This window comes from Argiope bruennichi, chromosome 9 (genome assembly GCF_947563725.1).
Source record: "Argiope bruennichi chromosome 9, qqArgBrue1.1, whole genome shotgun sequence".
NCBI classification, from domain to species: domain Eukaryota; kingdom Metazoa; phylum Arthropoda; class Arachnida; order Araneae; family Araneidae; genus Argiope; species Argiope bruennichi.
The window spans coordinates 127,509,928-127,527,938 of NC_079159.1; the positions used below are offsets into that span (position 1 = coordinate 127,509,928).

General features: G+C 30.8%; 1 protein-coding gene across 5 annotated transcripts in view; it reads right to left on the reverse strand.

Annotated features, from left to right (window-relative positions):
- The window catches only part of LOC129985235 (probable G-protein coupled receptor AH9.1), a 186,017-nt gene that overhangs the window by 97,611 nt on the left and 70,395 nt on the right, over positions 1 to 18,011 (reverse strand). For 2 of the 5 annotated variants that reach the window (XM_056095185.1, XM_056095183.1), the window contains one exon: positions 4,478 to 4,547. The exons of the other annotated variants lie outside the window; for them this stretch is intronic. Coding sequence is in view for 1 of the 2 variants with exons in the window: in XM_056095183.1 (XP_055951158.1) it covers positions 4,478 to 4,547 (70 nt within the window). In the remaining variant the exon portion in view is untranslated. The remainder of the gene's footprint in view (positions 1 to 4,477; positions 4,548 to 18,011) is intronic. 5 annotated transcript variants of the gene reach the window in all.

The following is an 18,011-nucleotide window of genomic DNA, read 5'->3' on the forward strand; positions in this document are numbered from 1 at the left end:
ACCAATCAACCAACAATAAGTGATAAACGCAATGATTTAGATATATGAAATTGGATATGCTGACATGTAACCAGAATAGCGCATCTGTATCTACTTTTGAATCCAAATGGTGGAGAGGAATATGTTTATTTGTGTTTTTTCCTTATTATACGAAGCACGAAACGTGCTATATATATATAATGCTCTTTGTTGACAACTCCGACCCATTCGAAGGCACATGAAAAAAAATTTAAATGACCGGAAACCGTGATATCACAGGCGGGAATCATGGTTGAATCTTAATAGTTGAGTTCTAAAGTCCATCAATGGTCACAATATAATCCTTACCGCAGGTGGTTCGTCCGTCATTGGTAGGGTTTAGCCAGCCCACTCTATTTCTGTACCTACCAGGGTGTCGAGAACTAACTATCATTTCGAAAGCTTTCCATGCCCATATCAGAAGGAAGGAATTCACGCTAGTAAACGACCATGATCTTTGAGGATTTGCTATCTTCTCCTTACTTTCCGCTGTATGCTTAGAGAATGCAGTTAGTTTAGTTACATTAACGTCCCTTTGTAAAACAACACTATGGCTATTTTGGGACAGACCTCGTCATTTTGAACCGCTGTCAGATGACGAAAGGGAATGCAGAGGACGATAGAAAGATGACAGAAAACAAGATGCTGTATTTTCTAAGTATATGAGAAAATCCAGGGAAGAACAGACTTTCTGGGTGAATATTAAATTTAAAAGAAATCTTTAATTTATTTTAAGTATATAGGAATTATAATTAAAAATTTGGGATCCAAAGCAAAATAAATAATACAACAACATTTTTTTACAGTTTGTACAATCACTTATTATTTGCTTATTATCACATTTATATCATTTTATAGTTTTCATTTATTTGATTCTTTTATTTCTTTTCTGAAACATCTTTAGTTCCTTAAAAGTGATGCATCTAAGCAATTCGCTTTCTCTTTTTGTATAACATACTTTTTTCCTCTCTTGAGGTCGGAAAGTATATAACCTCAACAACTTGTTACATTTTGCTTCCTCTTGTTTTTCAGAGGCTATGTATTAACTCAAGGAAGTCGTTTAGGGACTCATTCACCTCCCCATTAAAGATAAACGAATCCCAGACCGTCGTCCTTTCTCAGTTAATGTCGTGTTTTGCGAATGGAGGTAAGAAAATGCACCACGAATTGTTTATGCTCTAATGCAAACTTTTTTTTTATTGCTATACTAAAAAGATACGAGTATTTTAAGTAGATCTTACTTGATAAAAATAGTTTTGAGACAGTTTTAAATTACATAATTTACGTATTGCAGCCTTTACCGGCGACTGCTATTTTATCATTAGCAACTCATTTTGAAGAATTGTGTCTTATCACTAAAAAAAATTACTGTTTTAAATTAAACTTATTCAACAAATATGAAGCATCCTAACTGATTAGTTGTGTTTGTACAGAAATGGAATGGCGAATAAATAGCCAAAATCAATCAAGCTACTGAAATTGGGCGTTTTGTCTAAATTTTTTTTTGTGATATCTCTCGAAAACAGAGATCAGTGGGGTGACAGGCGTAGTAGTCAGACATTTTCACATGGAATAAAAGTTGGCGTAATCGATGCAATGCTTGCAATTGATCAAAGGACTCTGTAAAATGGTTTTTTCCCTTAAAGAATGTACAATGCAGCAATGCTTTTGAAATTTCTGTTGAAACGGCGTGTAACTCGATAGTAATTGGAGACTGTTATAGAATATTTCAATTTGTGTACATTTTTTACAAAAATAAAACATGCTATTTCCTTCACGAATCTGAGGCAATCGCTTTCCGATGACTTAACCTCAGAGACATGATACAGAATGAATAAAATGAGCGCTTTACAGGAGTTCATTGTTGGACCCTGACTTTCGTCCTGTTTTCTTGCAGTTTCAATTTTTGCTTGTCATTTTGAACAATACTATTTTAATTAAACTCGTATATTACACACAAAACATGTTCAATTTTACGGTTTATTCATTCCTAATTTTGCTGATAATTGGTATTTGCTGTATAGTTAAATGTAAATATCTTCATCTTGCCTCTGTTTTCATTTTCATATGAAATCAAAATTATCCACATAATAGCTGTAGTTGGGGATCTCGTTCTTTGTTAATTATTTTAAATATATAGACAAGAAAATATTTTTATTAAATTTACCCATTCTGTACCCATCCCATGTACACAGTTCGGATACCACAGAACTTTCTTTCTATTCTGTCCCAAAGCGAGAATCCCAAATCTTTGTTTTCATGCGAATAATATCTGGCAATTTCTTGAAATTCAACTCAACTTCTGAAGAGCAAATAAGCAGCGATATTTTAAGTCATAAGCAGTGCTGGAAAGAAGATGTGGAAAGAGAAATTTGTAACAAGCAATGCAATGATATTTAACTTTTGAGATTAAATTTTACTAAGAATTAAATTTTCTAAACTTAATCCCTGTCCTTTTCAATATTTTTACACTTCCTGTTTTTTTAAGCACCTTTCACTGTAGATAAAAAGTAGTCTTCCCTGGTTTTTTTTTTTTTTTTTTGTGTGTGTGTGTGTGTGTGTGTGTGTGTGTGTGTGTGTGTGTGTGTGTTAGGTTAAATCAAAGATTTTAACTTTGAACCTGAACCTCAGATTCTTTATTAGCTTCTATGGACATCATTCTTCCTAAAATGCTGTAAAAGGTAGGATATAAGATCTGTACTGTAGAATAGTTGCTCATGCTCACAAATTAAAAGAAAAACTGGAATGTAAATATATATACATGCAAATTACACTATTGCTGTATTTAGATTAGCGAATGAAACGTTTATTTTTTTTTAATTCGTTGTTATGGGTTAAACAAGTTTAATTACGCTACTTATATAGTTTCCGCTTTTTTAAAAAGGAGTTTAATTAGAAATCTATATATCATTGGTAGGACTTTTTGGACTTAGGGATTACTTACTTACAATTTAGGAATTTACTTACTCACTGAAAGGAAGAATTGTATTTTAAACATATTTAGTATTTACAATAATTCTATGATGATCCCATTCAGACACGAAATTTGTGCTAAATTAATATAAAATTAAATCAATTACTTAAATGTTTTACTGTCTCTACTATTTTAATACATATTAATTTTTTTGAAAAGTTTTATCGATTTAATTCAAATGAGAACTTATAAAATTCCACGTTTAAACTATTTTTATATTTATGAATTGCTGAATTTTCGCTTAAAAGTCAAAAAGGTGATAAATAGATGTGAGTAATCAAATGTGACAAATGGTTAAGGGATTAGATTTTTTTTTTCAGTTTGTAATGAAAAAAAATATGCATTTCGGAATTTATGACAAATACATTGGAGACATGAATAATCTAAAACCAAAATTAAGAATACCAGTAGATAAGTGTAGCATGAGTAAGTGTATAACAGTAATAACTTGTATTACAAATGCTACTCAAATGACATCACAATGGATGATATGCGCTCAATTCTAAAATGTTCGTATTAATAAATCTTTAACCTAAAATTAAGACGTTCTGGATAATTTAAAAAATGATTAAAAATTCTACCATATTTCAAAGTTTTGTGGAATTCTTGTTTACTTAGAATGATGCCACTTTTCAAAAACAAAATGAACAGCGGTGGATTTAAGCATTTTGCAACGTGTATTACGAGGCTCCTCTTTCAGTAAGATGATCAATTAAACTTTATTTTTCAAAGTAATGAATATTTTTTTAGTTAAACTGAAATATTAGCAATAATAATTAACTTTTATACATATTAGCGCCCTTAACTAGATATTAACTAATAATTTATTTTATTGCATATGAAGGCATGTAATTCTTATGAAACATTAGAATTTTCTTAACGCTGAATCAAACAAACATAATTTTAAAATTTATTATTTTATAAGTTATATTTGTTTGATTTCATTTCCTTCTGATATTAATTACTATTTAATTGCCAAGTCGACAAAGGAATTATTAATATCACCATTTATTATAAAAACGTAATTAATATTGCCTTATTTAATAATTCAATAAAAATGCATATTTTAGTCCTAGTATTTTTTATTCATAGAATTGACACTTAGAAAATAAATTCATTGATTTTACAAATGATATTTTTAATGATCTACTTGCGTTCCTTCCTCAGCCTAGCAGCTCTAAATATCAGCTTCATCAGAAATCCGCCGCTACGATAACGCATCTTATTAGAGGGTAAAGTAGAAAAAATGGTTTATCTGAGAAGAAAAGGATAATTTGTATTCAGTAAGGAAAGGAGGGGAGGCTGCAAACAATGCGATTCAACTAGTGTTACTAGGAACAATTTTAAAAAGAGGGGCTTTTTTTGCCTTCAGGGAGAAAACATCTTAACGAATTTGATAGAGTTTAGTTTGTTAGTTTTTTGAAAGATCCTTTGCCGTTACCTCTTTTAGCAAGAAAAGGAACAAAACATATAAAAATGACTTACAGGATCAATAAAATGTCGAGCCGTTTCGATAGCCGTTCATTGGTTGCATTGATATCCACACGAAAAGCACCTATGAGAAACAATATAAAATAGATTTCCAAGTCGTCTTCAGAGACATTGACATCAAAAATATTTCTTTGCGAATGAATAACTACCAAATATAGAAGATAACGGAACAAATCTGAGTAAATATTGTAACTGACAGGGAAATTTAGAAAATAAATTAATGAGTAAGCAAATGATTTGCGTAAGATCAGTAAATTGAATACTGGTTACATGAACACACGCAGATCATTTCCTGTGGAATTGCCATTCACCAGTAAGGGCAGAAAGAAAAACATGACAACAGTTTCGATAATAAACAAATAATTTCTTGAAAATAGCGGAGAGATGAATATTTTAAGATTATTTACTATTACGTTTTTCCTTTTGCTTCGTCGAATTTATGTTATTCCCACATTTTACCTGTGTAATATTAAATACCCTTAAAATGATTATTCATAATTATAATTTATCTCCAACAAATGAAAGCATTTAGTTAAGACTGATGCTAATAAGTATAGAGGATATGCTTTAAGTATTAGAGGATACGTGTAAAAGCGTAACTTTGTGTGACATCATTATTCAATCATATTTGAAAATAAAACACAATATATTATATCTAAAACCTAAACAATTGGTTTGCTCAAGAATTTTTGGATTTGTTTTTGGGTTTTAATTCATTACAATCTCCCCTATTTGAAAGGCATACAGAAATCAGTCAATTTATGTAAGTACAGAATTGAAACTTTTGATTTTGAGTTAGAAATTTTTCCTTTTATGTACGCTAAAATAAACCGCGTCTTTTCTTGTTTCATTTAAGTATAAAGTAGATCCACGCTTTAACCCCTTATGTAAAACTTTTCAGTAAGAAATTTCAGAAGAAACAGATTTTCTGTCAAAACAAATATTACATTCTGCTTTCCATCCAGGGATTCTAAGTGCATATGCGCTAAGAGACTATCTTTTTCGAACCTTTGAGGAAACGAAGGATATTTATAGCATACATTCTATCTTGGTGGGAAAATGCTTGGAGAATTTCAAGAGCGGAAAATATTTTAAAAGTCATTTCCCCCATTTTTTTTCTTTGAAGAATGCCAAGGAAAAATATTCTTCCAGGGGCAGGGGTCGATATCTGCTGTTAGACTAGCGAGCAATTTTCGCCATTGCTTACTTTGAGATCAGAGGGAATGCCATGCATCTGCCCCGCTACTATTTCTGTGATGGGAAGAGGGAAAAAGGCAGATTTGTAAAATACCTTCCGGCATGCTTGGAGCTTCTGTTTTGGTAGTGAACAGATTGCTTCAGAGAAACATGTCGATGGCTCAGTTTCCAATCTTTGAAAGCAACCAGTTAGATCCATCTCTTCAAAGATTTGGAAAAAGGTAAGGGTTCATCCAACCGAGCATTATTGAACAAAAAAAAAATTCTTTTCTCTTTTGCATGTATGCATCGTTGAAGCCGGAAAAAATAACAAGTAAGGAATATTTTGTTGGGTATTGCAGTGGTTTGAAAAAAGAGTGGATTCTTTTGGAAATACAATAAAAAAATACATGGAAACTTAACGTTGGATTTCCTAAGAGAGAGTCTTCCCTTAATGAACGTTTACAAATGAATGAAGCTTCAAGAAAATTTAACAATCGATGTCACCATACAGTTTCTATCTTGCTATATACAAGGTGCCCCCCAGTCAGCGCAACAAGCTTTTATACCTAGGTATATACTTGCATTTACAAAGTTTCATAAAATAAGGTGGACAACCGAATGAAAAAAACTTCGGCATCTGTAGAAAGAGTTAATAATGATTAGATTTTTCTGCACGCCCTTGTGATAAAATGGCAGTAAGTAATTTTTTTTCTTACATCTATTCACACACAACGTTTAACGTTTTTATCCACAAAGTTTACAGAGACATGATTATTTTTAAATTTAGAAGGATTCATCTCAAATTTAGATGAAAAAAAATTTAATTTCAGAAATCAAATACATTCGGTTCAGAAAAATTGTGGAAAAATGCAAACCATTATCAATATTTGTCTAGTAATACATCATTTAATAATCAAGATTTTGAAATGAAGGAAGAAGAAATTTGCTACCCATACATGATTTTATCCATTTTGATTGGACAGTAGTTCTAAAACGATGACATCTTCACTAATAAGGAAAGTTTGGATATGTCATATGTAATCGTAATTGAAGCCTAGTTGTCTAAGAAAAGTTTTATTTTCCGAAATCCTAGCCTCCATTTAGGAAGTGTGTTAACAATACGGATTACTGATTACAAGATCCTTATTTTCTAGAGAGGAACGGGGAGGAGGATGCGTTATACAAGTGAAGAAGAAATTTATATTTTGGCTTATTTTTCAAAGTACCCGAAAGCTCTTGTACGAACTGTTAATCCAGAACTCAACATTACAAAACCAATATAAAGATTATTTTAACGTAATAACTGGCATTCATAATGGATTATTACAAGGACTAAATGGAAAAATACACACCATATATCTAAATTTTACAATTGGATCCTACTTCAAGATCGAATTCTTCTTTTCTGAAAATTGCAGTAAGGGCAGAAGCAGATATCTTCGAACTTTTAGAACGATAAAAATCAATTCATCGTAAAAGCGTTTCATCATCAGTGGCCATTTTTATAAATTTGTGGTGTGACAATTTTTTGAAACCCTTTGGTTTGTTTCATTTTGTGTAACAGTATGCTGAATGTTGACAAATATATTCAGTTACTTTTGATTCTTATTATATCTTGACTAAGGGATGAATTGACTTTGGAAATATATTCTTTCGATATTGGCCAACACATTCAAAAAGCTTGTATTTAAGTCATAGGTAAGGAATTCGAACATATAATTGCATTGCTAAAAGAATGCAACTTTGTATATGATTGTATTGTATATAATTTTTGTATATAATTTAGTATTATTTTGTATACAATTGTCAATTTTGTAACGATGCATACAATTGCAACTTTGTATTGTATAGTTGAAGATATAAATTTTAACCAAGTTTTTAAAAACTTCTATTAATGTATTATTTGACCCTATTTTTAAATTTAATGGAAGTTGATAAATGCATTTTCTAATTCAACCCTTTTAATACATTTTCGTAATATGCATATTATTCCCAAAAATGACAACGAAAACTTCTTTCAAACGCGTCAGAGACACAGATAAATCGTCTCAGAGGATATCTCAACAAGTTTTACATATTAAGCATGGCACTTTTTATCGTTTTAGATAGATGAATGTGAAAAAAAACTGTTTAGTCATTTGCATTTTTTTTTGTTGTTACTGGGCCACAAAAAGAATTTCATTTCTGTCATTTTTTATTATTCCCCTCTGATGAAATTATTTTTATACATTCCTTACTTTATAGAACTTTGATTTGTCACTCTATGTCTAATTGAATAGCTAAGGAAATAAACGCCAGTTCCATTTTTTGGGGGACACCCTTTAAAAATGTGAAAAGTTATCTTAAACTTTTAAGCTTCAAATCTTCAGATTTATATTTGCTTAATGAAACAAACGAATTCCATCGATTCATTCATTTCTGTTTTCTGTGTTATTTTTTGAAGGGTCATTTTTGCTTCGAAACTCTATTATCTTAAGAAAATAGCGGAAGACACATAACATTTTAGCTATTGTGGTGAATAGCATATAAGCCAGTTAACAACTCTTCTACCCTAACAATTGTTTTGGTATAAGGGTTTAGTTACTGGACTGCGAACCACAAGGTCCCAGGTTCTATCCTCGCGCATTACACACCACCTATTCATGGAATGTTATTGAATTACAGTAACATTCCATGCTATGAATGGCTTAATTTTATTTTATAGTTTTAAACTATGATAATTCGATGAATGTAAGACGTATGGATACTATAGATATAGAATAAATGATTATGGTTGAACTTTTGAGGAACTCTCGCACATTCAACAGTCCTTTCTCCTTAAGAAACGGTTATACCCTTCGTTAAGTTCAAATTAAATACGCAACAACAAGAAACTGCAAGGAGAATTGACTGATATAAATGTATCGGGTGTCCTAAAAGCTGATGGATTTTGCAAATCAATAAAACAAAAGACGGGAGGTGATATTATTTATGGCCTTACGCTCGGGAATTCAAGGAATTTTAGCAAAGTGCAGATTGCCTCCACACCATCTGTCTGCGGCAATATTAACTAAATTTGCAATTTAGTGGATAAAATTCCGAGATTTTTCCAAATGAAAGGCCGCAAATCAAATATATTTCTTTTGCATTCCGTATTTTATATCGATTTTCAAAATCCATCAGTCATTTTGGGGACACACGGTATTTACAATATCTCTTTGTATACATTATTTGTTGTCAGAATGCAATCGTCTTGAGTTTCAAAAATCTTTATGTTGGCTCCTTTCGGACGCTGTCTTTTCTGCTTTATGCATTCGATACAAAAGTATTATTGGATTGAGTAAGTCTGGAAAAGACGACATACAAAATCTTCCCATGAGGAAACACAGAATGGGTGAATAGGTGGGGTCTAATGACGCAGGCCTTGAATGAGTTGAGAAAAGAAATGCTGGCAACAGAAAGGATACATCGGATATGTCATATTTTAATTCGAACTTATAAAGTGCTTTAACGTAAACTAAGTTACAATATCAGAAGGTGAAAAAAACCCTAGCAACTGATACCTTATATCCTGTATTAACGGGAAAGAAGAGATGTTGATAACATACAGGACAATTAAAGGAGAACGTTTGTGAAATTCTAATAGTTTTTAATAGGAGAAATGTTTGATGGTTTTCTTAATTTTATTATAATGCTATGTTCCTTACAGCTAGAAGAAATAACGATTCATTTTCTATAAAAGGGAGTTCTAAACAAACAAAGAAGGTTGCATTTCTTAATGCCTATAAAGAAATTTATTTTGAATTTCTTTATAGTAGAATTAGGTAGAAATTTCTAATTCTACTAAAAAGAAACTATATAGAATATACTATAAAGAACACTCATTCACATATTATACTATAAAGAAATTTCTATTCTACAATAGTAGAATAGAAATTTCTTTATAGTAGAATATGTGAGTGAAATTATTAGCAAGTGATTAAAAAAACTAATCATCGATTATTTTTGAAAGTGGATATGAATTTTAATGCCTTCTGTTGCATAAAAATGAAGCGAACAATCACATAAAGGAAGATTTTAGAAGAATAGGTTCTTGCTGAAAAGATTAGAATTTTTTTTGACAGATGCATTATTTTTTAATAGTTCCATGTTCTTAAAACACTTATGGTATACTCCTAATTAGGTACAGTACTTTGGAAAGTTATGCTTGAATTTGAAATATAAGTAATGTATCAAAAAACTATTAGGAACACACTACAAGTTCACGGATTTATATCACAATATTTTACTTAAATAAAGAAATGAAACCAAACCAAAGAAGTATATATTATTTTGATTTATGCAAATCATAAAAATTCAAACAAAACCGCGCATTAATGCAGTTATGGTTAATTGAAAATAAAAGAAATCAAGTAAAAAATCAAGCACAAAAAAGTACTGCGACACTTCCCAATAAATTAAGAAAAAACAATGCAAACTTAAAAGTTAATATCTTGTCGGGCTGCCCTTGATTGTTATGGCCACTCGCAGTCTATTTAGTATGGATTGGATCCATTTTTTGCAAAATGATCCATCGATTTTGACTCACTCTTCGGCCAAATATTTTCTTAAATTCTGCTTGTTAGAAATTTCATGTAGTTTTCATGTACATCATGTAATATTTTCTGCAAATAATCCCACACATGCCCAATGGGAGTCTGGATTTTGTGCAGGAGTCTTCATAACACTAGGACAGTGGCAAAGGACCCATAACTTTTAAATATCAGCAGTACGTTTCGAGGATTTATTTAGGTAAATTTAAAATGTCTTGAGGTTTCCAGCTTACTCGCATCTTGCTTTAAATTTTGCTTGAGAATATCAAGGTAGACATATTTATTCATTGCATTATCAATAAAATGTAAGTTCCAACACCAGTGCTTGCCATACAACCCCAAACTATTCGATTGTCACCTCCATATTTGATAGTAGACCGTATATTTTTGACATGCATGGCTGTATTTAGTTTCCGCCAAACTATTTGCTTGCCATCCGATTCGAAAATGTTTTATTTGCTTTCAGCAACAAAAATTACATTTTCCCAAAATTCTTTTGGCTACTGTAGATATATTTTAGGAAATACCACCTTAGTTTCTAGATTTTCTTTGCTGATATAGGAATTTCTTTGAGGTACTCTGTCATTATATTTGTGTTTTCTTAAAACATATGACAGTTTTAGGATTTACAGATTTTCCGAATTTACTTTTACATAGCAGAGTCAATTTTACCGCTCTTCTTTTTGGATTAAAGTGAACTTGTCTCACAATCCACCTCTCTTCATGTTCATTAAATGCCCTTGGATGCCCTGATCTTTGCTTTTTTTCAACATTATTTGTTTTCTGGAATCTGTGAATAATGTTTAAAACAATAGACATACTCCATTTCAATTTATGTCCAATACAGAGAAATGATTTTCCATTTTTTCCAGTGACTTTTTAAAAGATTTCCCAATCACTCGATAATCTTTGTTTCTTGCCATTTTTTTCTATAAGTAATGTTATCTGGGAAAACTTTTATATTTACAATTGTAGTGTATAAAAGGAAGTAAAATTAATTCTATTGGTGTGCTATATATTTGTTAATTTTCTCATTTCAAAAGTGTCCCAACATTTTTTTTTGACTTCTATTTGTCTTTGAATTATATTTGAAACTTAGATCAAATAATAATTCTATAATATCAATAAAACTTTCCTCACAAACTGAATATCAAAATGGTAAAATATTTCTTGATTCCTTTTGTTTTTATTTTAATGTGATAACTAGCTTTATAAATAGTTTTGTAGTTATTCATAACAAATGTTCCAATTGATTGACTGTACTTAGGCGAATCTAAAACTTTCATCATTCATTCATTCATTCGGATAATACCCATAGCTACAATATAAATTTCAACAATATCGACTTCTACAAAATGATCTCAAATAGAAAGACACCGGCCCTGGTGTTTTTGTTACTGCTGGAATAGAAAATAGGTTTTGTTTTGTGCATACACAATTCCATTTAAATTTAAGCAACAATGTGAAAACGGCTACTTTTCAGCTGATCTTTATCAGAAGAAGGAATTCAAGAAAACCTTAATTTTAAAAAGTGGATCGGGGATCGGGAGCGGAAGTGATAACTTGATGTGATTTTTGAGAATGCAGGATTAACAAATGTGCAACCACACGTGAATTATTGTCGAGGTCATTCGAAACGATAGAATCATCATTCTGGCCGGTTAAGGCAAATATTCTTTCTCAAGCGGCTATAGTGAAACTTTCGGTTTGCACTCTGGAAGCTGTATTTACGATTAGCAATGTTTCGGAACCGAAAAGCGAAATGGAAAGATTTTATTCGTCTGTGTAACATTAAATATCATACCATTATGCCACCTCCACCTCCACTGCCAAAGTTGCCGTAGCGTGAGTTTAACCATTTTAAGGAACGAATTCTCTCATTTCAATCTCCGCTGACCGCCTTTTATCATGAATAAAACACACGCTACATGGTCATAAACACAACTTCACTGCAACCTCCGATGTTAATACAACAATGCTACTTGGGAACATGCTTTAAGATTTCAGATTATAATCAGTGTATTTATTGATGCTGTGCAGAGGTATTTTATGATCTTGAGTGGTTGAATTGATATGTATATTTCAATTCAACCACTTAACAAAGTTGACGAATTTCTATGCTAAAATTGCATTTATAGAATAATTCTGACAACTAATAATTGTGTTAACCACAGGAAGGATATTTCTCTAAATCATTTTTGAATGAAGCTGACTTAAAAACGTTAATCATAATTTTTTTTTGAAACGCATTGTTTTATTATTCAACGCATACAAAGCGGTTAATAATTTGAAAAGAACTTATTTGTAGAACACGAACAACAAGGTCCTGTTGGGATATGGGATGCTGGGACAGAAAGTCGATACTTTTGACGTCCGAAAGCACTTCCGATATATCGACCCCCCCCCCCCGATGTGGCTTTGAAGAGATCGCTCGCTTCCTGCCTGGTTCTTTGCTCGCAAATCGATGTTCAAGATTCTGCAAGTGAACCTCTAGTTCCGGACGAGTGTAACAAGCGAGTGAAATCGATGTAAAAACCTTTGCTCGAGTTATTTTAAAATAATTAAACTGCAGTTTAAAGGCCCTTTTCTTAAACAGTTGTCCTCTTAATGGACTTGTATGCAATATATCAAAAGAGGAGGCAAGCAGAGTATGTAATTTGAGAACGGATATTAAATTCGAAATAATCAATTTAGCATGATGGTCTTTGTTAAATTGATAAAGGCTGCAATTGATTTTTTCTAAAAATCTCTTTGAATCTACCAAAAATACAACATCTGTTACAAGGTTATGTTATAGAATTTATCCATTAGTTAATGCATTATTTTAATATATGCTTTTTTGTAATGGGGACAGCATTGATAATGTAAACGAATGAGAAAATAAATTGCTACCATCTTTAAAAGACTTCTGAACTACAGTAATTTCACCTCTACATTAAATTAGCTTAGTAGTTGACAGCTGAGATATATCTGAATAACTAATTTCCAGAGAGATGCATTATGATAAAAATTATTTGTGTCCAATAATTGTTTTCTAGTATGTGACTATTTTTAGAAGAGTTCGTTGAGTCGCAACATAAAATGTAGCTCTTAATTTCTTTTTTTTCCTCTCACTATTAATGCAACGATTTCAATTTTTTACATCCTTATCTTTTTTTTGTAGTGAAATTTAAATTTTTATATTTTTATTTGTTTACTTATTTTAAGAATGATATTTAATTTTATTTATAATGTGAATTTTTCCTCAGATTTTCATAATTTATTTTGCCTTTATTGCACATTTGAGACATGACACAGGGTTGAAACAAAAAGCGAACTTCTTAATACAAAGAACTGTGCCAAACTAAGATCGAGAAATAAAATAAATAGGATTGAATAATAAAATGAATAAATTTATACAGAAAATGCTTCAAATATTAAAAATAATGTACAATTATTACATGGAAAGAAATTTTGATTCCAAAGAATTTCATTCGATTTCACAGAAATGTATCTTGCCTGACACTTATGTTTAGTTAATTTTTTAAAAAAAATTGTGATGACAAAATTAGGCTTTTAAATATTTATTTAAATTTGAGATATGTGCATTGTGTATTCTTGATGACAGCATATTACTTTAATATTTCAATAAATAAATTATTAATTAAAATATTATTTTAATTATATTTTGATACAAACAAGTGGCATTATCCTATCATGAATTTTTTTGAGAGTTCAACGTTATTTAAAATAATGCATTTCTTTTCAACAAAAGTAAAACGAAATTAGTAAAATGAAATTTTCCTATTTTTTAATTAAAAAAATAGGCAGAAACTAGGTTTCAAAAATGGTTTGACTTATTTATTCTTCACTAAAAATTCCATACAAAATATTTGAAATATCTCCTAATCGTAACCACTTTATAGGCAGAAACGATCCCCTTATAGAAATATCCCATTTTTTATGTTATCATTATCGTTCAAAAATGTTTCATAATTTTCAAATTCTAAAGGAAAAGGAAATGAAGAAACAGTTCATTCAAAAAAAAAAAATCAATTTGATGAGATTAATTGCGAAATATTTTAAAGCAATATAAAATTTTTAACCTCATACAAAAGTAGTGAAAAATATATATAGAACTAATAATATATATATATAGACCTAAAAAAATGCGAAAATGAATTTTTTGTATTTTTATTTAAGATCTCGCCTTATTACGCAAAATGCACATTCCTGCATTATTTCTTACCTGCGAAAGCAAACGAGCTTCCCAAACGAATGAGGCAAAAAATACACCATACATCTATTTATTGATTAATCAAATATACCTTATAATATGTGAAGGGTTTGAACAGCAGAGTTCCTATTAGGGTGTAATTATCGCCATTTGAGTCCTATTCAAAATTATTATCTTCTTAAAATACCATTCTTATGTGGACTCAAAAACCGGGTGCTAATGTAGATAAAACCCATATTTAAAATCAATACTATATTGATTTAAATTTCTATAAAGAATACGGATTGTTTTAAATTATAACGGTCACTTTTTCTGAGTATATTTAATAGCGAACATTTTACATGGATAGTCAGAACTTCAAAGCATTTTTCAGATATTTTATTTATAAAAGGTTTTAAAATTTCAAGCTCAATGGCCACAAGATATCTTTCTGTTTAAATTTTTGTGAAGCCGAATCGTAACTTGTAATCTTTTCATAGCAAAAGTTTCAATGTCCACAGACGATGATAAATTCGAATTGCCCCGTAAAGGGTGAGAGGACCATCCATCAAAAGTTCTCCGCAAACATTTTTATATCCCCTTCCCTCCTAATTTTTTTTCTTCTCTTTTCCACCATAGAATGATCGAAATGATGTATTCTTACGTGTGGGCCTCCTCCAAAGCAAACAGACTTGCCCCCCCCCCCCAACTTTCAGCACAATGCTCTTCACGTGTTTTGTTTATTTCCTTTTCAGTTAGTTCAACTCATTAATCACCCGATGGACGTTTCGTATATCTTGATATGAGCATTCCAAATTTCGGGAATAAACTCACAAAAATATCAAGTCCAACAGGGGTGCGTGTAAGAAGCCATGATTAACTAATATAATAACTTATTTCAATCTGTGGAAACAATAAGAGAAATCTGAGAAATTTTTTCAGGTCATTTATTTAAATTTATGTAACCTATTGTCTAGCTTAAATTCTGCTTCTTTGAATAAGGAAGATTCTGAGACCCAATTCAATTGAAGATTCGTCATGTATCGGAACTTGTTAGAAATTAAATCTTGTAATAACTGAAGGTCTCTCACTTTATTGCGGTGCAAAAACATGCACATTGAAATTGGAACTCGGTTTTCATTGTTTATATACCCAATGCTGAATTTAAATGGCGAGGTCATTCCTCCATTAATTTTGTGGAGCTAATTCAAGAATTTTGGATTTTAGACTGAGAGAAACTCTTCTTTTAAGGGAAAGATAGGTAAGTCAAATTCGTCCTGTCTTCGTGTCTATGGGCCTTATACACCTTAACAAGTAATAAGAGTTTCACGGAAGAAGTTAACTGGTTCTATGACAGTTTCGACTTGGCATAGGGGCCCTATAAATAGAGAGAGGGGTTAGGCATCTCCAAAGAGACTGTTTGTGATATTGGTTGGAGCATAATATGTTTCAGAACTATCCATCGCATTGGCTGCCGTTCTGGTTAGTTCATGGTGGTAAGGAAGGGTGTTGTCTTCTACCCTTGTGGAGTTTGTCTCATTTTGTTAGTTATATTAGGATCCTATTTAAAATTATCACAAAATTATTCATGGGCCGATTTCATGATATTGGACCGAGATTAGGTAAAGATGACACTTCATACCAAGATTTCAAAGCTAAAGAAACGAAAGCAGAATTGATCTTCAACGGCAGATTTAAAGTGCACTTAACCCGAATATGCGATGAGCATTCGAGAGAATTGCGTTTCAAATTGAATTTTAATCTAACAACTTACTACCAGACCATTGCTACTCACTCTCTATGAAATTAATATATTTAACTAAAAAACAATTAATTGAACGCGATTTGTAAAATACCATTATAAGACGAATGAGTTAAACATTGGTTTTCAGCACTTTCAAGGTGAATAGATCTTACATGGAAGCAATTATTCTGATGTTCACTTAATTAAGAGGCTGAAATCTGAAAATAACTGATTTATTTTTACGCCGTGAATTTAAAATATAAATTGCATGACATTTAGAAAACTCTTTAATATCTGGGTGTCAGGAAACACAAAACATGACTTCGGGAGCAGTAGCTTAACAGTTGTTCCACAAATCTATCTCTCATATTAAATTCTCTAGGGCAAAATTTTCTTTTGCTTGTAAGGTAAGGAAGTTTGGAGAGTGGAATCCATTTTACCAGTTAAGTGCGTTCGACGTTTATACACGTCAATTAAAATCTTGGTTTTTGGAATAATCTTTGAGTAACTTTTTAACTAATAAAATAAATATAATTTGCTTTATTAAGATTTTTTTGCAAAATTTTCTATGCAGGTATTTGTATTGTGTTAAACGCATATGTACGACATGACTTGACTTTAAAAAGGGAGAAATTTGATGGATTTTAAAAAAATCAGGTCCTTAGTTAATTGGTTAACCCATCGTCTTTCTCAGCTGATCATGACTCAAAATCTGAAACAAGTTTTTCTGAAACAAGTAAGTGGGATTTCAAAGGGAAATGCTGAATTAGCAAATGCTGTCAATTCAATGAAACTTGACCAAATTCAGTTCTATATTTCTTAATTTAACAAACGTTTTGAACAAATACGGTGGTTATTAAGGAGAGCATTTTAACTTTAGATCTGCATCAGGTGATGGTAATGGATGCATCACGATCTTTATTATAGTAAAAATCAGGTGTACGTCATATATATGATTAACACGTAACTATAATGACTAGTGTTTTTCTCTTGATAAAATGGCTTTCTTCTGATTTTTTTCCCAATAAACTGCGTTTGATTATTAATAATTTGTTTATAGTATAGAACCAGACATGACTGAAATTCATTGACATCTAATCTGATTTTACATTTGATTAGAAGAGATATTTCAAATATTATTATTACCTCAATAATTTTAAAATACATTAATTATCTAATAACATATTAATTTTCGTAGATGCTATTTAGATTTATTAGCATTATTTTAGAGGCTTATCAGATTGTATTGCACCGTTCATGTTAAAAAAAATCTACAAGTACTTTGAGTGGCAAGAAAAGGTTATGGCTTAATAATTCATTCTCTGGAAGAAAAGTTTAAAATAAAGGCAAGGTAATATAAATAAATCATTAAAATTTTGTTCAATAATTTAAAATTTCGAATGGAGAAAGTGAGTTTCCGTAATAGTTGAAAAATTGTTACCACGTTTTGTTAAAAATCTTGAATTAAATTAAAACCCGAAAAAAATTGCACATTTTTTTAAAAGTAAGAAAGAAATCGCAAAAAGGGAATTCTTGAAAGGCGTTTTTTTCCCCTTTGTATATAAAAATAATTTCACTGTATCAACAAAATATTTATTTATTTTTTCAATTTTGTTATCACATGGATGGTATCTGATGAATACACTCGTAATGAGTAGCACCGGGATTTATAAAAATCATTGAAACGAATTTAACAGATCTGCGTGGTTCAATCGATAATATTCTTTAGCAATCCTGTAAAGTGCTAATTTCTCCCAGTACCTCCAATTTAACAAAGACAATCTATAACAAAAATGTTAGGCATTTTATAGATTTCAAGAGTAATTTTAGTGAAAGAGG